The sequence below is a fragment of the Capra hircus genome, chromosome 5, assembly GCF_001704415.2.
Source record: "Capra hircus breed San Clemente chromosome 5, ASM170441v1, whole genome shotgun sequence".
Lineage (NCBI taxonomy): Eukaryota > Metazoa > Chordata > Mammalia > Artiodactyla > Bovidae > Capra > Capra hircus.
In genome coordinates, this window is record NC_030812.1 from 109,342,484 (window position 1) to 109,370,169 (window position 27,686).

The window sequence follows — 27,686 nt, forward strand, 5'->3', positions numbered from 1 at the left end:
AAGAGGCTCTTTAGCTCTTCTTCGCTTTCTGCCATAAGGGTGGTGTCATCTGTGTATCTGAGGTTATTGATATTTTTCCTGGCAATCTTGATTCCAGCTTGGGCTTCATACTTATACTGAAATTTTTTTTCTGCTAGCCCTATAAATCATTTAGATAGGTATGTTAAAATACCTCACTACAATTATGGATTTGTCAACTTTTCCTTTTGTTTCTATCAATTTTTACTTTACATAACTATAAAGCTGTTTTGACACACACATGCAAATTTATAATTATCTCTTCCTAAGAGACTGACTCTTTATCATCATGAAATGGGCCTTCTATCTCTAGCTTCTTGGCTTTAAGTCTACTTTGAGCTAAGTATAGCCACATCAACGTACTTTGTTCATTTACTTGTTTTTGTCTGAGCTCTGCAGCGTGTGGGACTGAAGTTCCCTGACAAGGGCTGGAACCCAAACAGCCTGCACTGAAGCCCGGAGTCTTAACCACTGGACCTCCAGCAAAGTCCCTACACCAAATTTCTTTGAATTAGTGTTTGCATGGTACATATTTTTCTATCCTTTTAATTTCAACCTTTCTATAGACTTATTTTATTTATTTTTATAGACTTATTTTAAAGTCCAATCTGACAATATCAGTATTTTCATTGGAATATTTATCTTTTCACATTTAATATAATTAACCACCGATGTTAAATTTAGGTTTAAATCAATAACTTCACTATTTTCTACTTATCCCTCCCTGTGTTCCTTTTTCTTTTTTTCCTTTTCTGGCCTTCTTTGGATTTTTATTATTCTATTTTTTTCTGCTATAGTTAACTTATTAGTTACGTGTTTTTTTTTTAACAATCCTTTTACTGATTACCCTAGGAGAATTCAATATTGATACTATGCTTGTTAAAGTCAAACATAAATTTAATAGTTTTACTGTTTCCAGGACCGTGCAGACATTAGGATATTTTAGTTGCATTTACCCACTTTTTAATTCTGTTGCTGCCATGAATTTTAAAGCTCACAAGACATAATTTTTTTCCAATCAATATTAACTTAGATTTTTCCACATATTCCCCCTCTCCTTTGTTCTTCTTTGGAGTTTCCATATTCCCTTTTCCTTTCCATTTTCCCCTTCTCCCTAAAGCAGTCTGTCTTTTAAGAGAAACTCTGTTGATAACAAAAAGACTTGGTGATAAATATTCTGTTTTTTTTTTTTTGATCTGAAAACATCTTTTTGTCATCTTCCTTGTGGGATCTTAGTTCCCCAACCAGTGATTGAACCCAAGCCCCAGCAGTGACAGCGTGGAGTCCTAACCAGTGACTGCCGGGGAATTCCCAATGTCATCTTCATTTTTGAAGGGTCTTCAGTGAATGTGGAATTCTAGGGTGGCAATTACTCCCTTTCAGCATTTTATTGTCTTCCTTTTTCCATCCCTTCTCTTTAGAAGTTAGCTGTTGCTCTGGTGGTTGCTCCTTGGAAGATCATGTATCTTTTTTCTCTGAGACCTTTTAAGAATTTGTCTTTGATTTACAGCTGTTTCACTATCAAAGTCCCAGTTACGGTCTTCTTTGTGTTTCTCATCCTTGACGTTCCCTGACCTTCTCTTTGCTTATTTTGGCTTGCTGGGTCTTCACTGCTGTGTGCGGGCTTTCTCTGGCTACGGGGAGTGGGAGGCCCTCTCCAGTGGCTGTGCAGGCTTGTCATTGCAGTGGCTTCTCTTGTTGCAGATCACCGGCTCTAGGGCGCGTGGCCTTGAGTAATTGTGGTGCAAAGGCTTAGCTGCCCCATCATGTGGAATGTTCCTGCACTAGGGATGGAAAGTGTGTACCCTTGGAAACATTGTCTACTCAAATTTGATTTCTGCCCTATTTGCTCCCTCCCTTTCTGGAGCTCCACATATTAGAGCTTTTCATTATGTTCCATATGAATCTTGTGCTTTCTCCCCCCTGTACTTTCTGTTCTTTCCCCTCAGTCTTCATTAAGGATTATTTCTTTTGAGATCTCTGATGGAGTGCGCAATTCCTTCTTCAGCTGAGTTTGATCTGCTGTTAGACTTATTTATTAAGCTCATAAGTTCAGTTAATGTATCTTTCAGTTCTGGAATTTTCATTTGATTATATTTTAGTTTACAATTCTCTTTCAAAATTCTATTTGTCATCTGAGTTCTTAGATATATTAACCATGATTATTTTCAAAGCCTGGGTCTCATAACTCCACTATATGAATCTCCTAGAGAGATTTGTTTAAAATTAGACTTTTAATTTTGAGGCAATTATAGATTCACATTAAATTGTAAAAAATAATAGAGACAGCCTATGTTCCCTTTTTAGTTACCATCAGTGGTAACATCTTGCGAAGCTATAATACAGTTTTATTACCAAGATACATTGATACAATATTATTCCAGTTTCTGCGGCTTTCCTTGTACTCATGTGGATGTGTATGGATGTGTGCATATGTGCCTGTCTTGAATATAGTGTATTTATTTACTTCCATGCAATTTTATCACATGTGTAGGGCTATCAGCCCTTAAACTTTTTTTTTTTCCACTCTTGATTTTCAGTCATTCAGTTTTGTCTCCAGATATGTCTGATCATTTCTTATGTACTGCCAAACCTCGTGTGGCAAAAATACGTGAGTTTGGATGATGCTGTCTTCCTCCAGAGAGAATTTACTAGCTGGAAAGGAAGAAACGCTCCTTGGAGACCTCTGACCATGAATGTAAAATGAGAGTCAGCGCACATCAGAGCCCTGCACTTTTCCACATCAGCGCTCAGACGTGCAGGTGCTGGCAGGAAGCAGGTGGGCAGCGGGATTTAACCACGGCTGGATGGTGCCAGCTGAGTGGGACAGAGGGAAAGAGGGTGTTGTAAGGAAACCGGTGGAAGAGAGGACCAACAAAGCAAATCTGCCTGCAGCTTCATTTTGTTCAGTGCTAAGTAATGAAAAGCAATGTTTTAAAACAAATCTGGATGTGTTTTGGAGTAGAATGCAGAAAGCACAGGAGTTTTTCAAATTACTCAGTGGACTTCAAACATGGTTTTCTTGTTTGAAGTGCTGCTTCCAGCTATACCCTTTGCTTCATGGGGGTGAATTCCTCTTGTTGGAAGTTTGGAAAACTTTGGAAAAGCCTGAGAAGGCTGTTCTGCTGGTGTGACTTCCTGTAACCCCAGACTGGCCCCCTGGCATTTCCCAGGGACCATCTGAGGACAAGGTTTAACTAGGAGCAGTGACAATATTGATGGGGCAGGAGGGTGGAGGCTGTGCCCCTGAGGTAGTCTGCACGGAGAGGGCTGGGGACCAGGTCAAGACCTCTCAAGGATGGGTTGAGCCCTGGAGGGGTGGGTGGGGGTAGCAGACCCTGATGCTGAGAGTCAGTCTAGTCTCTGACGTGAGTCACAGGGGCCCAGGTAGACCGTGAGGAGGGGACAGGTTGAAATACAACAGGGCTCCTCCCACTCCACCACCTCATCTCCCCAGGACCCCAAGGGATGCTCTGGGGACCCAGGCAAGTAATTCAGGCAGATTGGGTCTCAGGGAACAAGTCAGGAACCTGGGATCCTGTAACTGGGGCATGAGGTGGGGATGAGGTGTTAGGAATGAGGCCAAAGCCCAGTTATCAGAACTGGGACACTTTCCATGTGGGACCCGTGTTCTTTACATCCTTCCTGCAGAAATCCTGGAAACAGGGGTGTGTCTGTCCCTGGGACCTGGCAGAGCCTGTCAGGTTAGGGGGGCAACAGGTGGGGTTGGGTGAGGCTTTGGTATAGTGAGGTGGCACCCCCTCTGTCTTTACCTACTGCCCTGCTCCAAGTAGTAGCCACTTCATTCCTGCCCAGCACCTCCAGGGTAGCCCCACCTTTGCAAGAAGAGCCTCAGAGTAAACATCACGTTTATTTTGGACATTCAAATTTACAAAAACAAAAAGTAACAAAAACCATGACATAGCATACACGCACACGCGCGCACGCACACACACATACACACACATGTTGCATCTCATGTCACTTTATGTACAAAATCAGGCGGGGCGGGGGAGGTGGGTTGCCAGTAGGATGCACTAATTTCACAGAGTCTGACAGCTGGACATGCTCACTCGCTGCTCAGCCTGGGCCCACGTGAGCCCCTTCCCCACCCAGCAGGGTCAGGGGCCGGGGGAAGGGTTTGGAGTGGCAGGCAGTTGGGACAAAGACGGTCTCATCTTTTGGGTGGGGGGGCGGTGTCCCTTCCCCAGTTTGCTCAGAGCAAGGATGCTGGGAAACAGAGTAAAGAGGGGACCCGTTTGAGGGGGGCTAGGACCACCGCATCATGGAGCGAACACTGAATGCAGAGTCAGAAAGCTGAGTTCAGTTCTCCCAGTATCCGGGCTGGGTACCCCCTAAGACTGCTCATCCCCCATGGGCCCTGGCATCTTCATCTGTAAAAAGAGGGCTTCGGAGCCCTTCCTGTCCATGCCTGTAGTCCCAGATCTTGCACAGATGTGGCAAGGTGATCAGCCTCTTGGGATGTTGGTTAGGGGCGCCATGTGCCACAAGGTGGGAAAGTCTGGCAGATAAGAGCTGTGAAGCACCTGGCTCAGGGCTGGGCCCAAAGCAGGGGTTTGAGAAGGGTCAGCTCTCTCCCCTTTGCAGCCTGGGACTCTTGGAAGACACCCAACTTTCTCTCCCTTCAGCTCTCCTGGAAACTCCAGCCAGTGAGAGAAGGGCTGGGCTGTGAGCACCCCTCACAGGGATATGCTCCCTGAAGGGCTGAGAACCCTCCCTTGGCCTCACCCAAGGGGACCCTGGCCCAGGGCCCAGTCCATCCCTCACCTCTGTGTTCCTCTGGGTCGGGGTGGACAGGCTCAGGAGCAGTAGATAGCCAAATCCCATTCCACAGGCAGTGGTAGCACCTGTCCCCTCAGGCTGAAGGGTGGCCCTGGATGTCACTGGCTTTGAAATCTGGGTTCCATCACTTGTGGGCTGATTGACATGGGCAGGTTACTTAACCTCTCTGGGCTTCCATTTCTCTACTGTACAATGGGACTAAGGACAGTCCTACTTAGAACTGTTGTGAGGGTGAATGAGTTGATCCCTGTGAGGTACCCAGCATGGCAAGGTTACAAAGGTGTAACAGACATGGTTCCAGCCTCATTTTCAGCTGTGAGTAGCTCGAGGACGCAGCTGAGCACCTCTCCCTCCCCATCTTTTTGGCTGTGCCTGGAAGTAGCTGAAGGTCAAAGCTGGAGTCCAAACAACAGGCATTCAGCAAAGAAGGATAATCAGTAGACAGAGGAGTGGGGACTTGGGACATTCATCATTCTGGAATGTAAATAGGGACCCAGGCCACTCACCGATGGCCCAAACTCAGAGCCTACATGGCAACATCTCTGGTTTTGTTCCTGTTCCCTCTGGAGGGCTGACCAGGATGATTCAGCACAGGTCAGAAGTCTCACGATCACCATGACAAAGCATAAAGGGCTTAGGATGATGTTTCTGGGTGGGCTTGAGTGACCAAACAAGTTCTATCACCTCCTTCCTAAGATTCTTTCTTTCTCCCCAAGGCCTCCACAAAAGCTGCTCCTTCAAAGACAATAACATAAACCCAATAAAGCCCAGTGCTCCTGAAATCTAAGTTCCAAATTTCGCCATCACCCCAGCAACAGCGTATGTCATTATGAGATGCTTGACCCAGCACTGGGGCTGATGTCATTGGCTGTTACCAGGGCAACTAGATCTCGGCAGGTTCTGGCTAAAGCGCGCCATCCCTCCTTCTAGGGGGAGTTGGGCTGAAAGTGCTGAATGGTCTATTTGCCCTCTTGAAACAGAAACGAGGATCTGGGAGCTGGAAGCAACAAGTCTTGGAAAAACCTCCGTGGCCCTGCACCCCACAGTCTGTAGCTCGGGCATCATGCCTCAGGCTAAGTGGATGTGGGGAGCAGATACAGGGAACAAAAGGAACAAAAAGCCACCAGTGCCCATCTGACTTAAGTAGCCAACAGCTGTCCAGATACCCGGTAGGTGATTGGGGAGGGACCCCAGTGTTCTCAGCTCTCCATTCCTGCCAAAGTGCCGGGAGATCACACCTCTCCCACCCTACCTTCCAGGGATTGGGGGTGGGAATGCCAAGATGTCTGTATGTTTCATACAGGAAAGTGGTCCAGTGTTGAAAAGCATTGTTGGAATGTTGGAAAGCATTCTGACCCCTCAAATGTCCATCCTCTTAGGTTTAGGCTAGACTCAAAAGCCTCTCACGGGCAAGAAGTATGGAGTAGGGGAAAGAGCATGGGGTTCTAATCCTGGCTCGGCTCCACTAAGCTGTGTGATCCTGTGCAAGTCACTTGCCCTCTCTGAGCTCCTCCTCATATGAGCAACAAGAGGTCAGACTGGGTGGCTTTTCTCAGCTCTGATATTCTTCCATTGTCTTGGGAGAGCTGGTGGGGACTCAAGGGTAGGGCCCAGGTAAGCCACCAGCCCTTTGAAACACTCAGATGGGCAAGGGTGCCAGGCTGGGGGTGATCCAGAAGAGCTGACCTTAACAATCTGTGTATAATGTTGGTCTGCTTTGACCCTTGCCCTTGCCCTTGACTCTCTGGAGCCAGCTGCTGACCCTGACCCGTGCCTAGCCAGATCCCATCTGCTTCCCAGTCCCAGGGCCTGCCCCTGCTATGCCCCTTGATACCTAAGTAGGTTCTCAGGCTTGTCCCACCCTATCCACCTGGAATCATAGACCATCCTACGTTTGATCTGGAGAGCTCTCAGAAATGACCTAAACTCACAAATGAGGATGGCCAGCCAGGAGAGAGCAGGGACTGTCAGCAGACTGCACAGCAGGCTGGCAGCAGAGAAGACCAGGAACCAGGGGCTCCTTCCTCCCATCCAGAGCTCTGCATACCACTCCATGCTTCTCCCTGCCCTCTCTGCTTCTTTCCTTCCCCAAAGGCTGCAGGGCCATGCAGAGCAGGCCAGTATTGTGGCTCTGCTAGAGCCTGGGTCTTGTGGGGTACATGCCTCTGTCCCACGCTGTCCCCAGCCCAGGCTAAAGTGGTTCAGGGCCTGTTCTGGCCAGAGAAGGGGCAAGTGACCATGCCAGTGGACGCAGCCATAGGTGGGCCTCCTGAGATCCTGGTCCCCAACTCTCCAGGCTGGAGCTGGGAAGGGAATGTCCTGGAAATTGAGGTGGGGCTGGGCCAGGCATGGAACCAACATTCGAAGCAACCATTCAGCACACCAAGAAACAAGGAAAGAGGAGGGAAGGGTGCAGGTGGGGGCGGGGGTGGGGGGGGAGAAGCTTCAACAAGATTCCCCTGCCCATGACTGGTAGCTGGTGGAAAGATGGAAGGGGGTGAGTCTGAGTCTCCAGGGTGTTTCTGTCATTCCCTATCAGCTGGGGGACAGCTCCACAGCCCATGATGGCCCTGAAGAGGAAGGGGGCATGCCTGCCTCACGGAGGAAAGGGGACAGATAGCCATCCCTGCCACTGAGACAGTGGGTCCTTCACCTGTACACAGTCCCAAGGATGGTGCTGTGAGATCAGTGGAATCAGCTGTGGTTGATGGGTAAGGGGACATGGGGTGAGAGATGGCTCCACTCTAATGCCAGCAGTGGGGCAAGAGCCATGGGTGCTGCGATGTACCCCCTGCCAGGCCCTGGACTCACTCCAGGCTTGACCTCTTGACTTGAGCTGCTTGTGTCCATTCAAGTGGGATCAGGGGGACAGCCATCAAGGGCAGGGTATTCTGGAGGTGTGGGTACAGGTGGGGGAAATGGGAGGCATGGCCAGAAGTGGGGCAAAAACGGAGACCAGTGTGTGAGGGTAGGTTAAGGAGGGAATGCCCTCCTGCCCCGGAAGGTTCCCCAATTGGCAGGCAAGGGAGGGGCCCCTGGACGAGGTGGCCCCTCATGCCTTGGCCCTGCCCTTGCAGACATCAAAGGCGGTCTTCGTTGCACCCCCAAAGGCCTCCACTAGCTTGTCCTCCCATGGGAGGATGTTGCCCAGCAGTGGCCCCGTACAGTTGGCAATGCCCAGGACCTGGGCTGGTGTCAGGGCGTGGTCCCAGAGGTTAAACTGGGCAATGTCACCCACGAAGGCCTGGGTGGCATCAAAGCGGCCGCCTAGGGTATCCTGGACCAAAAAAGCAGAAAGAAACAAGAAAGACACGGAGTAAAGAAGCAGAAAATATAGGCAGGTAGGTGCTCAGTGAGTCAGAACTCTGTCCCGGCTGAAGCCCCGCCCCCTCTAGGTTCTAGCCCCGCCCCAAGTCCTAGTCCCGCCCCAAGTCCTGGTCCCGCCCCAAGGTTCTGGTGCCACCCCAAGGTTCTGGTCCCGCCCCAAGGTTCTAGTCCCTTGGGCCAGTCTTGCTCAGTCTGCCCATCTGCAGAATGGCTGGGTCAGACTGAGCGCTCACGTCTGTGCTCTCAGGGACCCTCCGCCTACCCCTCCTCCTGAGGCGCCTGGAGTGAGTGGGATATCTATTTGCATCCCACCCTGACCCTTACCTGCTCCTGGCCCAGGATAAGGATCCCATGAGGCTTGATGGGGTGCCAGGCGGCCAGGTTCTCACCAGAGCCCCGCAGCTCCCCATCCTGGTAGGCAGACCACAGGCCATCCCTTGTGGTCCAGGCGATGCAGATGTGGTGCCAGCCATTGTCCTTCAGGCTCAGGGGCAGCTGGGCCACCTGGAAACAGGTCCCCCAGCCCCAGGTCAGAAGCGCCACAAGCCCCAAGGCTGGAGCAGTGGGATGGGGAGAGACCAGTGTCCCTTCTTCCAGGGGCTGACCCAAGGTCTGACCCTGCCTGTCCTCCCCGCCCAGTGTCTTTCCAGCCACTCTTTCCTCTTTCCCCACAATGTAGCAATATCATCAGGCACTTCACTCAGGTCACAAGGGACTACTCAGTGTTGGTTTTTGGTGGTTTCTAGGTAGGTTATTCACTCTCTGACAGGCCTGTAAGGTGGGAGTTGTATCTCACAAGCCTCTCTTCCCTGAATATCTCACATAGTGCCCGACACACAGCTGGGCTAAAGAAGTGCTGGGAATGATGGAACAAGCCTTGTACTCGGAGGCTGAGCACTGCCAACCACAACCCCCTGTGGGACCCTGGGGAGGCTGCTCTTTCCTCCCTGGGCCTCTGTCTCCTCATCCATAAAGTCAGGGGCTTGGGCAAAGGGTGGCAAATATGCAGCCACTTCTGCCTCCTACTCTGCCCAAGGCAGACATGGCTAATCAATCACGAGCCTAGACTCACCCTCGGAATCTTTCTCATCGCAGTGCTCTTGGAAGGCACTGCTGATTGATTGGAGTTGGCCTGTGAGATGAAAGGTACTTGCTGCTTGTGGATTTGGGGCTCCCAAAGGGCTCTTTCATCTCCTAGGTTCTCTGAGATCACAATTTATTTCAATATTCTCTGAGGCCTACTTGATGCCAGGCCTTGTTCTGGACACCGGGGGATATGGATCTGGTCCTAAAATGAGCTGAGTCTGCACAGGAGGGGAGGACTTCAGGGACAATATCACAAAACAGAGTAACATAGGGGCCATGTGGGAGTCACAGAAGCTGTGAAGGCCCAGAGGCAGAGAGGAGTGTGGGAACAGAAGATGTGAAATCTAAACACATCTGGAAGTATAATGAGCTCTGGAGATTCCACTGTAAGGCAAACCAAGGTTGGGGGCGGAAGTCGGTTTGCACAGCAGGGGCAAGGGATTAGAGGCTGGAATAAAATGAGAACTGTGAGTAGTTTGTGAGGCTGGTACTCAAAAGGCACCAGAATGTCAGGAAATTGGGTTGCCTTGTGCCCTGTCCAGGGTGCTGAATTCCTTCTATTATACTAGAACTGACTGCTACCATGGGCAGAGCCAAGGATGGCAGCCAGGGGGGTTATGAAGGGGAACTGGGTGGCACGATCTAGATGTCATCCAGCTACCCTCTGATGGACTTAGAGGGTAAGCGTGTACTGGGCCACAAGCAAAATTCACTATCCCCTGGGCCTATCTCTTTCCTCCTCCTCCAGGACCCCATGAAAGGCACCTCCTGCTGAGCAGGGTTTTGCTGGGTATCAGCCACTCCCAGCAGCTCTGTGTGGCTGTGGGCTGGTCACAAGTGGGTGCAGTATATGTTCTCTGCATTTCCCAGGGCATCTCAAAAGACCAGCATGCCATCAAGACCCAAAGCAATATGTCAGGCTGGGGAAGATATCTGCGGGGAATGGCGTGATAAGATGCTCACCTTGCTTCCCCCTTAATCACCATGCCCCTGCTACATCACTCCCCTGTCTCCCCAGCTTGTCCTGCCCTGTCCACTCCTGGGAGAGTGGTGACGGGGTGGGAGTCCTGGGCATGGGGAAGACTGGTGACCCAGGGGCAGAACAGTGGAGCCCAAGACCCCCAAATCACATCATCACCCCTTCACCAGCTTTGTGGCCAGGGTGCGTTATTTGCCTTCACTGAACCTCAGCTTTTCCATCTGCAAAATGGGGATAATAGGGTGTCTACTTCCTGGGGCTGTTGGGTCAAGGATGACAATATGGGTAAAATACTAGCACAGGACTTGGAATGATAAAAATGGGGCACATTTATCAACGTTTGTTAAATGCCAGGTTCTGCTCAAAGCCATTTACATGTATTTAAGCCATTTAATTCTCACCACAACCATGTACAGTTGAGGTTATTATTATTCCTGCTTTACAGATGAGGAAACTGAGGCACAGGGAGGGTAAGTGACTAGTCGAAGGTCACAGAGTGGGTTAGCGGCAGAACTAGGATTCAAATCCAGCATTCAGGCCAGGGCTTGACCATGGCACCAGCCTACTCGCCACGTGAGGGGAGGGGCATGGGGCTGACTGCCAGGGGGAGGGGGACACGGAATCCACCAGCTCTTCCGCCCTCGCTCCCCGCCTCCCTCCCCAGAGAGGTCCTAGGACCTCATTTGCTTCTCTCTTTGCTCAGGAGAGTGAGCAGGGCCCTGGGGGCCCTGGAGGTGCCCTGCTGTAGGCAGCATTTCCAGTCCTGCTCCCACAGCCGGGTTGCTGGGGAAGTCTCTTAATCTCTGTGATCCTCACATGCTCCTCTGTAAATGGCACACCACCACTGACAGCCTCTCTTGGACAGGAGCTCTTATCCTATCAGCCCCAGGTCTGGCTTATCTTGAATTCCCAGAATCCAGCCTGGCATGAGTTCATCCATCTTGGAGGCATTTCATGCGTGCTGATTCTGCTGAGCAGAATGGAAAGGCCCCACCCATCTGGGACCAGCACAGTGCAAATGATCCTGGAAGGGTCCCCCTGCCTCACTCCCATCCCTCCGGCTCTGCCCAGCCCCCACTCACCTTGTCATTGATCAGTAGCTCCATGGGGTCGTGGCCCGCCTCCAGCAGCACAATCTCGTTGGCCTGTCCGGGCACCGAGTAGGAGAAGGGGGTGCCCTGGCTAGTGCCGCCGGACCTGGAGCGCAGCCACATGCAGACGGTGAAGGCGTAGAGCTCGGGCAGCGCCTTCCGCACGCGGGCGTACATGTAGTTGTTGCGGATGGGAATGCTGATCTTGAAGGCATCTGGGGGGCTGTAGGCTGAGGACCCTGAGCCAGGTGAGCAAGGCGAACACGGTGGGGGTCAGCAGACATGGATGGGGGCGGTAGGCAGGGCACACTCCAGAATGAGGGCTACTAGCCCCCTGGTAACCTCAACTTGTCTATAAGCCTCAAGGGTGGTCCTCACCAAGTTTAAAAGATGAAAGCTCCCTGAGAGTTCATGAGTCCTAAACTCCTATTTTTCAGATGAGGAAAATGAGGCCTGGGGAGAGGAAGTGAACTTTCAAAGTCACGGAGCAAGCTGGAGACAGCTGTGGACCGAGGAGCCAGGTTTCCTCACACTCACACCTGTACAATGCCCAACATGCCATGATTTCATGAACCTTGTGGTGCCGGGCCCAGGTGTTAAACAAAGGACAAAATTCTGATGGCAAGGCACTCTTGTGGGGGGTGATAAGGGCAGGGACTTTAGAGTCAGACCTGATTGAAGGTCTAGATCCACCAATTACTGGCTGTGTGACCTTGGGCAAGTCACTTGCCCTCTCTGAGCCTTATTTTCCTTATTTATTATTTATTTATAAATATTTGTTTATACTCTTTTTTATAAATATAATATTTAATAATTATAATAAATATAAATTTTATTCATTTATAGTCTTATTTATTATTAGGGGATAATAAACAGAGCCACCCCTGTATGGTCTGTGAAGATTAAACCAGCTGGCGTATCAAGTACTTAGTCCACTCCCGGAATACAGTGGGTGAAAATGTGCCAGAAAATGCTAAATGGTAATGGTAACAAAACACCCCAATCATTCTCTCTGTCTCACAGCCTCTTTCCCACCAACCTATCTAGCTTTAACCTCTGGGAAACATTTTCTGAGTGAATCTGCCACCCTGAGGACCATCCAAGGACCAAGGATGCCCTCGCCCACCATGCCCTCTGTGGGGCCCAGGACCCACCGTGCTCCAGTTCGGCTACACGGTCCTGCAGGGCGTCCAGCTCCTTCTCCACCTCCTGCCGCTGCTGCTGGTTGCTGTGACCAAGGGCTACACGTTCCTTCTCCAGCGCCAGCACTTTGGCCAGCAACTGCCCCTCCAGCTCGTCCATCTTGGAGTGCAGGGCAGTGGGCACCACAGGCGCAGGGGCCGGGGCGGCTGAGAAGTTCACTCGGGCTGGAAGCTCCTGCTGCTCACAGACGGAGAAAGGGACATTCGAAGTCAGTCAGAGGGAGGATGGAAAGAGACAAAGTCCCAGAGATGTCCACTAGTCCTGCTTGAGTGACCCCTGTTGAGCCTCAGCTTCCCCATACGTATAATGGGATGGCAATGCCTGCTTCAGGCAGTGAGTGTGCACTGCGTGTGCAGCAGCAGGCTATCTCCAGGGCTGGTGTGTGATGGGAGTGGACAGCAGGCTGGCTCCTGTCCTCAGGACGTCTCAGCCTATGGGGGCCAGCAGTGGAGAGCTGCAAAAGTCCCCCAGAGGGTCCGATGTGCAGTTGGGGTTGAAAGCCACTGCCGAGCCCTTCATCACTGGAAGGCCGCACCTTGATGGGTCCTTGAAGAGGTGGGCTGTCCTGATCACCACTTACTCACATGCCAAACTTTTCCAAGATGGTTCAAGACTGTGGGTGCCGGGCAGACCCAGGGGCACAAACCAGGGGGCTTCTGGAATAGGGCTCCAGTGCTGCTGTGATGGGTGGTTAAGATCACAGACTCCAGAGGCAGGCATCCCAGGGCTCAAATCCGCTCAAGAACCAACCTGCCGTGCAGCCTGAGGCAAATGCCTCCATCTCTCTGAACCCTTGCTTCCTCTCAGGCAAAATGGCACAACTGTAAGTATTTAGAAGGGATGTGGGGATGATTAGGTGGTAAATGCCTGTGAGCAGAGCCTGTTTACTCTGCTCTCTAGAGCAGAGTGTTCGAGGGTGGTCTCAGACACCCCCATCCCACCCAGGATGAGGACAAAATGTCTTAGAGTCCTCCTTTGGCCTGCCTTAAGACCCCCGCGGGAAGGAGAATTGGGACAGAAGCCAGGGGGTCTTTCCTTTCCCCTCCCCTGCTGGAGGAAACCCCTTCTGGGGTGGAGGAAGGCAGCTGAGGCCACAAATCCTGACGCTGGGAGGGGACGGTCTCTGGTAGACACGTCATGGGAAGACGAGTAGGAAATGAATAATTCATTGAGCTTCTAGGAGCCAAATTAGACAAGCTTTGTCCGCTCTCCCCTCCTCCATGCTCCCTACTGACAGCCTGATGCTTCCTCACTGTCCAAGGGCCCTGCTGGTTCCCACTTCACCTGCCCTGGGCCCCAACCACAGGCTTAGTCCCAGACCTGAGCTCACTGAATTCTCATGATTCCTTCACTGAGCAGATATTCCCTGAGCACCCTGTGCCTACAGGGACGGCCCCACAGCTCAGGGGCCAGCACAAGAGACCCTGCTCAGCTCCACTGGCCCAGCCCTGACCTTGTCAGTCATTTGCTGTGTGACACTGGGCAAGGCCCTTAACCTCGCTGAGCTCTTTTTTTTTTTTCCTACCCCTGTGATGAGAGGATAAATGTGTCCCCTGCTTCAAAGTGCTGGCGGTGGGGAGGGCAGTGCAGGCAAGGCGTCACTGCCACACTCAGCACCAGAGAGAAGGGAGCTGCCACCACAGACAGTGACGGGATCACGCACTTGGTTCCGCCACTGCACCCCGAGGGTGCGGGGGGCAGGTGGGTTAATCTCTCTGGGGTCATTTTTCCTCCTCTATAAAGAAAGCGGGGACTTGGAATGTTGGACTTGCAGGCCTGTGGTCAGGATTAAAAGATGGTGCATAGTAGGAGCTCCAGCTTGACCCAGTGTGGCCACCTGTATCCCCCACAGTGTCCCACATGGGAGGGCACAGCCATCCACCTATGCAGATGCCTGCTTGGCCCACCAGGTGGGGAGCCCGGGTGAGGGGGGCGGGGCACGGATGGATGAACTGCTCAGTACACACGGCCTCACTTTACTACACAACTCTTCACTGTCCACTATCTGGAGGGCTCCTTGGCACTCCCCAGGTGCCCACGAATCCTGACTCTGGTGCTGACTAAACACAAAGCCTCAGTTTCCCTTCTGTAAAATAGGAACAACCGGCCCCACTCCGCCCATCCGCAAGACAGATGTAAGGATGAAACAGTGGAAGTAACAGATCCTTGTGGAGTGTAAAAGCAGAATGCTTGCAGTCCAGTGGATTAAGACCCCATGCTTCCACTTCAGGGGCCCTGGGTTCGATCCCTGGTCAGGGAATGAAGAGCTTGCATGCTGTGCGGTGTGGCCAAAGAAGAAGAAACAATGCAAACTGTGAGGCTTGAATACATCAGCTGACGGGGAGCTTGCTACCTCCAGAATCTTTCCTTGACCACAGACAGCTCATGGAGTGACAGGGCCAGCCACCCACTACATCCGAGGCAGTGGGACTTCTGGGAAACCTTAGGCTGAGGCAATTAGCTCATGAAGTGCCATCTACATCAGCACTGGAAGGGCTGGGGCCAGGTCTCCTGGAATGGGCCCCCTTCTAGCCTCACTGTCCCTCCATCCACTGGGCCTACCTGGGCATGAGGGACACACCTCTGAAGGAGGTGCCCCCTGGGCACTTTCCAGGTATTTATTCATGAATCCTCACAGCCACTCATTTTGGTTGGCACTCTTAGTGTCCCCATTTCACAGATGGGGAAACCAAGGAAGAAGTCCTTTGGAAGGGCTGAGCAAAGCTGACCCCTCTGGAGCCAAAGCCTTCTCTCTCTCCTGCAAAGAGTCCTCCTCCTTCAGAGGGAGAAAGACCTGCCAGGAAGGAACAGGACGTTAAGTGGTATTTACACAGACGCCGTTGCGAGGAGACATGGCACAGGCCGAGGGAGGTGGGCACACAAGCTGTTCTTTTGTCAGAGCCGCCAGCTCTGCCGCCGGCAGGAAGGCCAGGGAGGAGGTGGGCTCACTGGATCCTGTGTGGCCCCCTCCCCACCCCGATGTCTGCATCAGAAGAACATGACTCCCCCCACTTACCCATCTGTTGCAGGCAGAGGCTGTGACGCGTGGGCTCCGGGCCTGATGCCAGGTGGGCCCCCAGCCCAAGATGGTGGGGAGACGATGCCATCACCCCACGCGGGTCCTGGTGGGGGCTCGGAACCCACACTTGTCGTGCTGGGAGTCCGGGGTGGGGTTTGGTGGAAGTACGTGGGGCCTGGAGCCAGAGCCCAGGGTTCCGGTCCAACTCAGCTAACGTGCTGGGCTCATTAGCACTCAGTAACAAGATGCTAACGGAGGCAGCTGTCCTCACTCCTGCGTGCTGCGTGCCAAGTCCTGCACTCCGGAAGCACCGTGCAAACATTCCACAAGCCCTCTTAACTATTTGGGGAATTAAGGAGGGCTGCTTTTCAGATGAGAGAGCAGAGGCTCAGAGAGGTAAAGTCATCTACCTGAGGTCACACACTGCCAAGTCGCAGAACCAGGACCTCAGTTCAGTCCCTTCTGACTCCAGAACCTCTTCTCCTTCTTTGGTCCTGCCCCGACAGTCTGGGTCTCAGTTTGTCGGTCTGCCAAATGGGTACAGTGCCGGCTGTCCTGCCTGCCTCGAGGGCCAGCAGAAGAGGTTTCAGTGGCCTTGAGAAGGCTGGGACGATCTGGCAGGTGGTGTCAGACCCTGGTGTGGGGCAGCTTTGCAGAGGGGCTTGGATGGAGGGACCTGCCTAAGTGGGGGAGGTCTGGTGCTGGGAGGGTGTGGGGAAGACCCTGCCACCTTGTCCCCAGGTGGGGATCTGCTCCTTTCCTATGAGGGGCAGAGGGAAGGTGCTGGTTTTCATGGTCAAGGTTCCACCCTCTGCACAGTTCCCATCTGCGCAGACAGCACAGGGCCCAGCTCCAGGGGTAGGAGGGCAGAGAGCAGGCTTGGTGGCTGCGGTGTGGGTCAGGCCACCTATCTCCCATATGGGCTCATTCCCTAAGTCCTGTGTGAGTCTGCCCCAGCTCACACCCAGGCTCCAGCAGCCCACTGACCTTGTTATGGAAAGCCTCCCTGCCTCAGTTTCCTCATCAGCAAAAAGGGTACAAAAATAATAGCTCATAGCACTGCAGTGAGAAATTTTAACAGATATAATGCCCTTAGAGTTGGCAAACGATGGGCTATGTGTCAGCTATTATTATGATTATTACTAACACTCCTGAAACATCTCTTCAAGGAGCCCATCCTCCTCCACCTTCAACCATAGATGTTTTTGTTTAATCATTATATTGAGAGAAAAAGCAAGCTACAGAAGAACAGTTGGATATCATTCATACAAAGGTACAAAGATTCAAAGCCAGCTCATGTGTTTATAAAAGCATAAATAAACGCATGGAGTGATAAACACAAATTCAGGACAGCGGTGACCCTCTCTTGGGGCTGGGACAGGGGAGGCCCTCAGGGGCGTCAGCCGGTGGCAACTGTCCGGGTCTCGAGCGTCAGTGGGGACTTGGATGGTAGTCTCTACACTTCAGTGTCTGTCTTGTTTTAAAAAGTTGTTTTGGCTGTGCTGGGTATGGTGCGGTTGTACCTTAATTCCCCGACCAGGGATTGAACCCACACCCCCTGCCTTGGAAGGCGATTCTCAACCACTGGACTGCCAGAGAAGTCCCCAATAATTTTCTTTTAAAAAATGGGGGGAAAGATCCAAAAGCAGAGTCTTGAGGGTAGAATCTTAACCACAGCCTCACTGGGCTCCTTTGTCCTCCCCCACAACCCCGGTCCAGGCCACCGTCCCCAGGCTCCTACTCTGGCCTTTCTCCACACAGCAGCCAGAGAGGCAGGCAGCTCAATGCAAATCCAAGCACGCTGCTTACACCCTTCAGTAGCCCTCCTCTCCCACCATCAATACCCTGCCCCTCTACTCTTAGCCCTTACTACACACCCCTAGAGGCTACCCTTCATTCCCACTGAAAGGCCCAGCTGTCCCTAACTCCCTCTCACCCCTGGGCCTCCGCACATGCTGTTCCTTCTGCCAAGAACACTCTTCCCGCCCCCATTCCACCTCCTCTGGCCAGTGCCTCCTCGCCCTCAGCAGATGGCAGCTTCCCTGACGCCTCAGCCAAGTTGCTCCAGAGGGAGAGGGAACGAGGCTGTCTCTGGAGGGACTGCAAGGCCTCACTCTGTTCATCCATCCATTCACTCGTCACCATGTGCTGTGGCAACACGATGACAGACACCAGCATGACTCTCAGGCCAGACAAGGCTTGAGTCACTCCCAGGCTCCCCACTTACTAGACGTGTGGCCCTGGGCAAGCTCTTCAACTCCTTGGAGCCTCAGTTTCCTCAACTGCAAAATGGGAATAATAATATCTACCTTTTAGGATATATGTAATGACAAAAATGACAAAATATGTAAAGCCTGGTATATAAAAATGGCTGATAGAGAGTCATAACCATTATTACTACTTCCTATTATTGAGAGGCAGGAGAGCGTGAAAGTGAAAAAAGTATGAGTTGTTCAGTCATGTCCGACTCTATGCGATCACATGGACTGAGGCTGGCTGGGCTCCTCTGTCCATGGAAATTTCCAGGCAAGAATACTAAAGTGGATTGCCACTTCCTTCTCCAAGGGATCTTCCCAACCCAGGGATTGAACCTGAGTCTCCCACACTGCAGGCAGATTCTTTACCATCTGAGCCACCAAGAAGAGCATAGTGAGTAGTAACTGAGTGGGATGTGGGCCAGGGAGCCAGACTGCTTAGGACTGAAATCCCAGCTGAGTGACCTGGCCAAGGCTCTTAACCTCTATGAGCCTTGGTTTCCTCATTTGTGAAATGGGGAGAGTAACAGTCCCCTGGTTCTTGTGGGACTAAATTGTAAGGCTCTCAGAACAGGCTGGCAGAGAGGGCGGGGTGAGTCAAGGGAAGGTCTTTCAGAGGGGGCGTCCTGCTCCCACTTCCTCCCCAGGAGACCGCCTGGCAGGCTTCTCTGTCTCCCTCTCACCCCGGCAGGGGAGGGGCAGGAGAGCAGGTGGCAGAGGCCAGACCGACCTTTGACCTGGTCCCCACTGCCACTTTGCAGTTGGAATGGAAAACAGATAAATGGACCTCTGTACACCGAGGGTGCCAAGTCACAGCAGTCAGCACGCAGGAGGGGAGGTCGGGAGAAGGGGGAGCGGCTCCATGAGGGTCTGTCCATACACCCTCCTGGGCTCTGCGGCCTCAGAGCAAGCGACTAGACACGCCAACCCCAGGCCCTTTCGTCTCCCTTCACGTACTCTCCATCAAGCTGCCACAAAATCCCTTCCTGGCCCTGCCTGCCCACATACCTTCTGGGCCCTGGGCCAAAATCGGCAGCAGAGATAAGGACCCCACCCTCAGCCTATTTTCATAGAAAATCCTGGTTGTCATCTTGGCTCAGCATTCAACATGCTGTGTGGCCTTGGGCAAGTCACTCCACCTCTCTGAGCCTCACCTTCCCCTGGAGTCAAATGCGGGGTGGGCAGGGGCACCTAAGAGCTTCCACTTGGGGTTGGCTGCCTCAATCCCTGTCTCAAGTTCTGTGGGGATCAAGTGTCTGACTGGCCTTGTCACTCAGAGGGTGGGGTGCACCACCCCCTGGTGGTGGGGTGACCCCCCCTGACCTTGGTCCACCTCCCACAGGCAAGGACTTCAGAAAATGGCCAATAAACAGAAGAAAAGGTGCTCAGCATCATGAGTCACCAGAGAAATACAAACTGAAACCACGATGAGTCCACTACACACCCACCAGAAGGGGCGTGTCTTTAGAATGACCGCAGCAAGGTTGACAAGTTTCACACCAGGTGGGCGTGCACACACTTAGATGCCACTTTGCAAAAGCGTTTGGCAGAGCCTCCTAGCGCTAAATATATGCCTCTCCTGGAACCCAAGCATCCCACTCCTGGGGATACATCCAGGAGAAATGAGGACTTTTAGCCAACCAGGGATATCACAAGGACATTCACGGCAGCTTGATTTGTAATGATCCCAAGCCAGAAACAACCCAAACGTCCTTCCATCAGGGAATGGGTAAGTAAGGTGTTTCCACGCATGGAAACACTACACAGCAGTGAAAAGTAAACCACTCACACACACACACCATGACTGAAGGTCAACGTGCAACGAGGACACAAGCCATGAAGGGCTGCAGCTTGCCTGAGTCGATCTGATGGAAGTTCAAACACAGAGAAAACTCATCTACAGCGATGAAAACTGGAATCGCGGTGCCTCTGGGGAAGCCTGGACTTTGGGGTCACAAAGGAGCCTTCTAGGGTGCTGGAAATGTCCTGATTCTTATTTGGGTGGTGCTTCCATGGGTGTGCCCATGCATATATTTTCACGCAGCTGTGCATTTAAGATCTGTGTCTTCTTCACAGACATAGAGAACTGACTTGTGGGCACTGTGGGGGAAGGAGAGGGCGGGATGAACTGAGAGTGGCATGGAGATATGTACACTGCCATGTGTGAAATGGATAGCCAGTGGGGATTTGCTGTATGATTCAGGGAGCTCAAACTGGTGCTCTGTGACAACCAGGAGGGCTGGGGTGCGGTGGAAGGTGGGAGGGAAGTTCAAGAGGGAAGGGACATATGTATACTTATGGCTGGTTCACGCTGATGTATGGCAGAGACCAACAGAATATGGTAAAGCAATTATCCTCCAATTAAAAATAAATACATTAAAAAAGATTTGTGTCTTTTTAAAGTATGATATGTGAGTTCTTAAACATCTTGAATGTAAGATACACCTTAAAAAGAAAGGGTCACATGTAAGCTTCTCCCTGTCTTCTGCCCAAGCGGCTCCTGCCAGGCTTGGAACAGGCAGGAGGGGTCTCCTTTCCCAGGGGGAGTCCTGCCAGGGAGGGGAGGCCTCCAGGGCACAGATGACAATTCCTAATTGGGAAACATCTGCCTAAGAATTCAGAATCTGGAGCCCAAAGGGCCTGAACCACACCCAGCTCCTCCTTCTATCCATTTTACAGATGAGATCACTGAGAGAGAAAATGATTAAAGTCACAAGCAAGAAGAACCCAACGTTATGCCATACCGTCTTCCCATTTCAGAGAATATTAGAGCTGCAAGGTGGTTAGGGAGCATCTACCCACTGTATCATTTTATGGAGGGGAAACAGAAGCTGGGGGTAGGGAGGGCAGGTGGTGATTTAGCTGGCTCTGGTTTCTCCAGAGTCTATGAGCCTCCATTTCTTTATCTGTAAGATGGGAATATGTACAGGCTGCTTCATAGGGCTGAAGACTGAATAAGCTAACATGCACTAAGTGCCTAATACATGTTACTTGCTGTTTATTGCTTTCGGCCTCCAGATTATCTTGCCAGCCAGCAGGGCAAACCTTTGAGGACTGGTCCCCATCACTCTTGCTCTAGACGCTCTGGTTCAGAAATGGTCCAGGCTACTACACAAGAGGCACTTCCCTCATCTGTCTTCCTCACTCTCTTGAAGGAAGCTGAGGCCTGATCCCTCAGATGGACCTAGAGTTAATGATGGAGAACAAGGACTCTGGAGCCAGACACTGACAGAGGCAAATCCAGGCTCCAATGCTGTGTCCCCTTGTGCCAGTTTCGTAACCTCTCTGAACCTTGGTTTCTTCATTTGTTAAAGGGGGATAGAATCGTACCTGCCTCATGGAAATTATATCAGGATTAAACGAGATAATGCACAGCACCCTGACACATGGTGAGCTCTCAGTAAATGTGAGCTCTAATTGTTACAACAGTCCAGGAACCTCTGTGATTATCATCAGGGTGGTCCTTTTCATCACTTCCACCCCAAGATGAGGAGAGGCCACTAGCTTGCCACATAGGATTAAGAATGTGGCTTATGTCAAAGAATCGCTACTTAAATCAATTGAGAAATTCCGCTTTACACATAAAGTAGTGCAAAAACATGACACCGCAACATACATACATGGCTGGTTGCCACATAAATGGTCCTTCTGGAAAGTGGTTTTTGGCCACAGCCATAAAAGTCAATATCATCTGACCCAGTAACACCGCCCCTGGGAATTCAGCCTAAAGAAATAACTCAATTGACTTAAAAAGAAAAAAACAAACAACTATCTGCATGAAATTGATCCTGCAATGAGCATCCAGAGGAAAAAATAATTAGAAACAACCTACATCTCCAGCAACAGGAGACAGCCGAAGGACTGATGGATGGAGGAGCCTGAGATGGATCCAGGATCTTAAAGCCATCGTTAAAATGGTAATTACCAGCAACCCCAGCAACTCGGGAACAATGTCCACATTCTGATAAAGGACCAAAAGGGGGAGGGCTTCAAAAACGAATAAAATGGTGGAATTAAATGTAATCCCCCCCCCTCAAATCTTTTGACATTTTTCCAATTAACAACAACAAAGATAAAAACACAAGCAAATTATTTCTCCTAAGCCCTCAAATGTGACTCCAACTTGAGGTCTGCAGGGAGAGGGTGGGTCAGAGAGACCTTTCCTCCCTTTCAGCAGTCAGTCCAGTGAGGTGGGGAAGGGGGTGATGCAGAGAGGTGGGGAGTAGCAGGGGTGTGCTGAGATGTGCAGGGGTAGGGACAGGAAAAGGACAGAGTGTAATCAAGCAGGACCTCTGGGAGGAGGTGTCCTCAGAGCAGACCTAAATGATGAGTATAGATAAACTGGGGGTAATCTGGGCAGAAGAAGGAGGAACTGGGAAACACGTTGGAAATGAAATGGCAGCCTGGGAGCAGGCTGGAGTCTGCTATCAGAGGAGAGCCCAATGGTGGGCTTAAGGAAGATCCCTGGGGTGGCCTGGAGGAGGATGGATGGAAGGGTGTGCCTGATCAGGTGGGAGACCAGCAAGGGGGGCTGCTGCAAGCATCCACAGAGAAATGAGGCTGACGGGGAGGAGGGAGAGAAAGGAGCCAAGCATGGCTTCTCAGGGTACACCTGAGAAGCAGGTTGGCATAGGACCTGAGTTCAGGTTGGGACATGATGAAGGTAGGGGGCTGGTGGGATGCCCAGGGGGAGGTGCTCAAGAAGCAATTGGATCTATTGATCTGAAGCTTGGAGAGAAGCCTGGGCTGGGGATGAAGTTGGTTTGGGGGCACTATGGTGGAATGGTGTTGGAAGCTTCAGAGTGTGGTTGAGTTCTGCCAGGGAAACAGCAAGAGGAGGGCCAGGAGGGGTGCACATGTTAAAGGAGGAGGACCCAAGAGGGGACAGAGAAGCAGGGAGGGAGGAGGGGCAGGTGAGAGGCACCTGGAAGCCCAGGGCATGGAGATCTGTAGGAGGAAATGATCTATGGGGTCAGATGTCAGAGAGGGGACCAGCAAGAGAAGGACTGAAATGTTCCTGCTCAATTTACCAACTCAACGCCAAGAGCATTTCCGGAGAATCAGGGTGGGAGAGAGACTAGTGCTGATAAAGTAGACCCTGAAGGGCATCCTTTCGAGGTTTCTGGATGAGAAGGGAAGAGGGAAGCTAGTCAGTGGCTGAAAGGTGCATGAGCTGAGACCAAGTCCATTGGGCTCCAAGTCCCAGCCACTGTCAAACACCCCAAAGAGACTGGCTCTGGCTGCTGCAGGCTCAGACGGCAGTCCTGGTGGGCAGGCAGCCCCTCCATGTCCCCTGCACTCAGAAAGGAGGCGTGCATACAGGGAAGCAGGACTTCTTCCACCCAGGAGGCTGACCTGGTGCTGAACCCCAGCCATTAGGATCCCCCCAACCTCAGCGGGCTAACTGAAGGGGAGCCCACCCTGCCAAATGCACAGATGCTGGGGGAACAGGTCCAGGGCAGGCCCAGCCCTGCCAGCCCCAGACGTGGGAGGAACCATGGGAGCCATCTGGGCGTGGGGGCAGGGGCGAGGGCAGGCAAGAGGAAATTGATTGAAGACCAGATTTTTTTTTTTTAACATTAATAAACTCTATTTCCTAAATGGAGGATTTGTTCTCATTTTAAATTTTGGCTACTGGAAAAAATTAGTAATATTAGAACTTAATGATAAAAACAGCAGTCACTCAACTTGAGACCTCTGTGAGAGGTCTGTTAGAGGAGGTCTTCTCTGTGAAGAGGTCTCTGAACTCCAGGTTTGGGGCTGGCTGTGATAGCTGCCTGGCTGTGCTCTGACACCCTGCGGGGTGGGTGCAGACACCACACAGACTTTCTGGAGGGCCGCTGGTCCATGGGTAAGGCCAGGCTTCCACACCAGCATCTCCTGCGCTGCTCCGCCGGGGATTTAACTGAGAGAGCCATGGAGAGGGAAGAGTCCCTGCCTGTCCTTTCTTCCAGCCACTGTCCCCCCTTCACCAGCTGCACTTGGTTTAGGGGGAGGTGATAAAGGGGGCAGCAGGTGCTTGGGCCTCATTCTGCCCCCTCCTTCCATGGATCCTGTTCTGCTGTGAACCCCCTTCCCTGCAGTCTGGAAGTCATGGATGCTGGGAGTGGTCAGGGTCTCTGAATGTCTGTCCTGACTAATTTGTCCAGCTCCCCCTCCAGGTGGCTCCAAATAGGTTTTCAGAGGGAGGCAGAGGTCTGGCAGCTTCAGAGGAGAAATGGCTGGTCCAGGGTCACAGGACAGCCAAGTGTGGACTGCCCCTATTGGGCCCCTCATGTCTGACTCCAAGCCTGAGACAGGAGCATCTGAAAAAGGTGACTAGAGGGGGAGAAACCCATATGGGACCTACTCTCCATTCAGCCCCCAGCCCAGAGCGGCCGGCTTCCAGGCATCTTGGCAGGGCTAGAGCCATCTGAGCTTCTGCTGTCCCTGTCCATGGTCCGAGCCCAGCTGGGGGCCTTAGGGGCGCAGAAGGTGAGGAGCATCCGGGTTTGGTTTATGAGACACTGTTCCCTGCGATTCTGCAGGAGTGGACGACCTCGAGTCCCTCAGACAGCCTTCCTATCTCCTGACCACAGGGGACTGAGTGTGTGGTTGGTGCTGCTTTGGGGATGTCTGAAAGAAGGAAATGAAACGGACATTTAAAGAGGTCCTGGTACATGCCGAGCATTTTCACGTATCTACATTTTAATCAATCCACACTACAAGTGGGCACCGTTACACCCATTTTACAGACTCAGAAACTGAGGCTTACAGAAGCGCCTGGAGGAAAAAGGATCAGCAGCGAGCTTTTCCCGCGTGCTCCCTGAGCCGCAGTCAGTGTGAGTTTCCGGCCTGCGTTCCCTCCCTGACTCCTCCCTTCTCCCCTGGGAGGAAGATCCAACCATCCCCTTTGCACAGACGGAAACCCAAGACTCAGAGACTCGAGGGCGGCCCCCCACCCCCAGGGTCCCTGAGCCGGCGGTGGCCGCGGGACCCGGGGATGCCCTCGACTCCCGCGAGCCCCTCCCACCCGGCGCCGGGGGCCGGGTCCCCGATGGCGCGCGACGCGGCGCTCACCTCGATGCGGTCGATGCGGTCCCGGAGGGCGCGCACCGCATCCTCTAGCTCGAGGATGAGCGCGGGCGAGTCCCAGGGCCCGTCGGCCATGGTGTCGCGGCGGGGCCCGGCTTCCTGGAGACCGCGCGGCAGGCCGCTCTCGCAGCGGCCCAGCTTGCCGGTGAGCTCGCGGATGGTGTCCTGGTCGGCGCGGATGCGCGCCTCCTGCTGCAGCGCCGTCTGGCGCAGCTGCTCCGCCGTGCTCTGCAGCAGCAGCAGCTCCTCGCGCTCGCCCGGCGCCGCGTCCCCTGGCTCGGCCCCCGACGGGCAGGCGGCCGCCAGCGGCGTGCACAGGAAGCGGCTGAAGAGGGGTACCGGCGGCAGCGGGTGCGCGCTGGCCGCCGGCGCCCCGGGCAGCGCGGGGGGCCCGGCCGAGCCGCCCGCGCCGTGCAGCGCGCTCAGGCTGCGCTGCGGGCCCGGGGACGCTGGCGGCGGCCGAGGCGTTGTCGGCGCCGCCGGGCAGCGCCCGCGCGGGGCTGGCCGCCAGGGGCACGCTGGCGATGATGCAGATGACGGCACCGAGGAACGCCAGCATGCCCGCGGCCAGCAGCACGGCCAGGAACTTCAGCGTGAGGCGGGCGGCGGGGGTGCCCGAGGCCCCCCGGCAGGCGCGGCGGCGGGGTCGGGGCGCGGGGCCCGGGCGCGCAGGGCCGAGCGGGGCCCGGGCGCAGGAGGAGCTGGAGCCGGAGCCGGAGCTGTGGCCGCGGCCGCTGCTGCCGCCGTTCTGAGCCCCGGCGGCGCGAGGAGGAGAAGGCGGCGGGCGGCGGGGAGGGGGAGCGGGGCGCGGCAGCCCCGCCCCGCCGGCTCCCCCGGGCCGGCCCTGGCCCAGCCCCGCACCCGTTCCGTGCCGGGCGCCGAGTTGGGGCGCCGCCCGGGATGCGGCGAGGGGCGGGGGCGGCGCCGGTAGCCTCAGCCCGCCGCCGTCGCCTCGCAGAGGGCGGCGACCTCGTGGCCGGGCGGCGGGACTCCTGGGCGACCCCCGCCCCACCCCACCACGGCTCTCTGGCCCCCTCCCCGAGCCCACCAGCCCGTCTGCTAGCTTGCGGGGAGCTTTTCTCCACGCCGGGCTCTGTGCTGAGAGAGCCAGGGGCTTGATCACAATTAAGCCTCACCGTGGACACGTTCCCAGTACAAATGAGACCCACAGGGGTCAGGTCGCTGTCCAAGGTCACGCTGCTAGTATGCGCTGGAGCAGCATTTGAGCTCAGGTGCATCTGAGTGGACCCAGACTATGCAATGGAGCTGGGGTGGGCCTAGGGACAGCTAGGAAAGAGGCCAGTGTTAGCGGGGAGGGGACCGAAGATTTTGACCCAACCTTTAGTTATACTGTGGCCACCTAACCGTCCATTCCCACCCCAACCCCTTGAAAGAGCAGAGGTGACTCCCCTTCGCCCCATACAAAAAAAAAAAGAAAAAATTTTTTCCCCTGTGATCTCAGAAGGTAGCAGAAGACCCCCCCTCTGAATCTTCAGGAGCACAGAACATCAAGGGTCACTGAGAAGACCCCTCTCCCACTGCCGTCTACACTAGCATGGCAGAAGCCCAGTGGGCAGGTGGACTGGGCACTGGAACAAACAAGCAGGCATGGGAGCGGGCTGTAGTGCCAGAGTGATGCAGGAAACTTACTGTCTCCTGTTGAAAATGTATATACACATTTTGTTGCAAATTAACTCGCAATGAAAAATGTTTTTAAAAATTCTACCATCCTTGAATCCAGCTCCATCTCCAGTTTTCCATGAGGTATTTCTTGGCTGTGTGTTTCCAGGACTTGGAGAGTGTTCAGAAGGCTGGGATAGAAGAGAGGGGCTGTGGTTCATGGGAGGACTGGCCAAGGCCACACCCAGTTCAGTCCTGAGCCAAGGCCGCACCCAGGCCTGCATTCTTGACTTGAAGGGAAGGCCCGCGGTAGGGTTCTGGACCACCAGGGATGCAGTGTGTTCTCAGCAAAGTGGTAAGGAGAGACCAGAACATTTCTCAGGATCAACAGCCCTGGGAGGCCCTGTGTGGCTGCTGAGATCCTGCCCAGGGGTCCCTGGGCACATGTTCCACACACTCCACCCCAACCCCGGCCTCAGGATCATGCCTGCCCTGCTTACCTGATCTCTGGGAGTGGAGGGTTACCTGACTTGTAAAGTAGGAGCAAATCAAATGCCAGCTCCATACACGATGAACCCCCAGAGCTGTATGTGCATGGATGTGAGTTAATACTCATTGGAGCAGTGACCTGGAAACCTGCCAAGCAGCACAGCTTGGAGGAAGCATCCTCCCGACAGAGAGGTGGGCCAGGCTCTCTGAAGGTGAAGGCAGACAGGCTGCAGGGGGCCTGAAGTCCTGCAGGTACGTGAGGCGTTGGGACTCCAGGTACATCTACGTGTGTTCTGTGAAGACAGAAGCACTCACATTCTATCTTGGAAGGGCAGAGAAGGCCAAGAGAGGGGCCTACTGCCCAGAGCAGCAGGCCTCTGTGGCTTGGGCACCAAATGGTGCCCCTTTTATGTGAGCTGCTCCGTGAGCGATGGAATAGTTGGACACATGGGTCCAGAGGCTGGAGTTGAATTTTGCTCAAAGTGATCTGTTTATCCCCTAGAATGACTTTTCAAACCTATGATATGAACATGTCACTCTCCTGCTTACAAACCTATTAGTGACTCCCCATTGCCATCCCTCTGGGGCTTCCTTGGTGGCTCAGTGGTAAAAGAATCTGCCTGCAATGCAGGAGATGCAGGCTAGATCCCTGGGTCAAGAAGATCCCCTGGAGAAGGAAGGAAATGGCAACCCTCTCCAGTATTTTCACCTGGAGAATTCCA

General features: G+C 53.2%; 1 protein-coding gene across 1 annotated transcript; it reads right to left on the reverse strand.

Annotated features, from left to right (window-relative positions):
- Positions 3,871–26,093, reverse strand: NPTXR (neuronal pentraxin receptor). The gene is given in 7 exon segments (XM_018049072.1): positions 3,871–8,098; positions 8,473–8,652; positions 11,296–11,543; positions 12,459–12,684; positions 24,841–25,306; positions 25,308–25,948; positions 25,992–26,093. Coding segments are annotated over 7 exon segments (2,088 nt in total). The 3' UTR covers positions 3,871–7,873.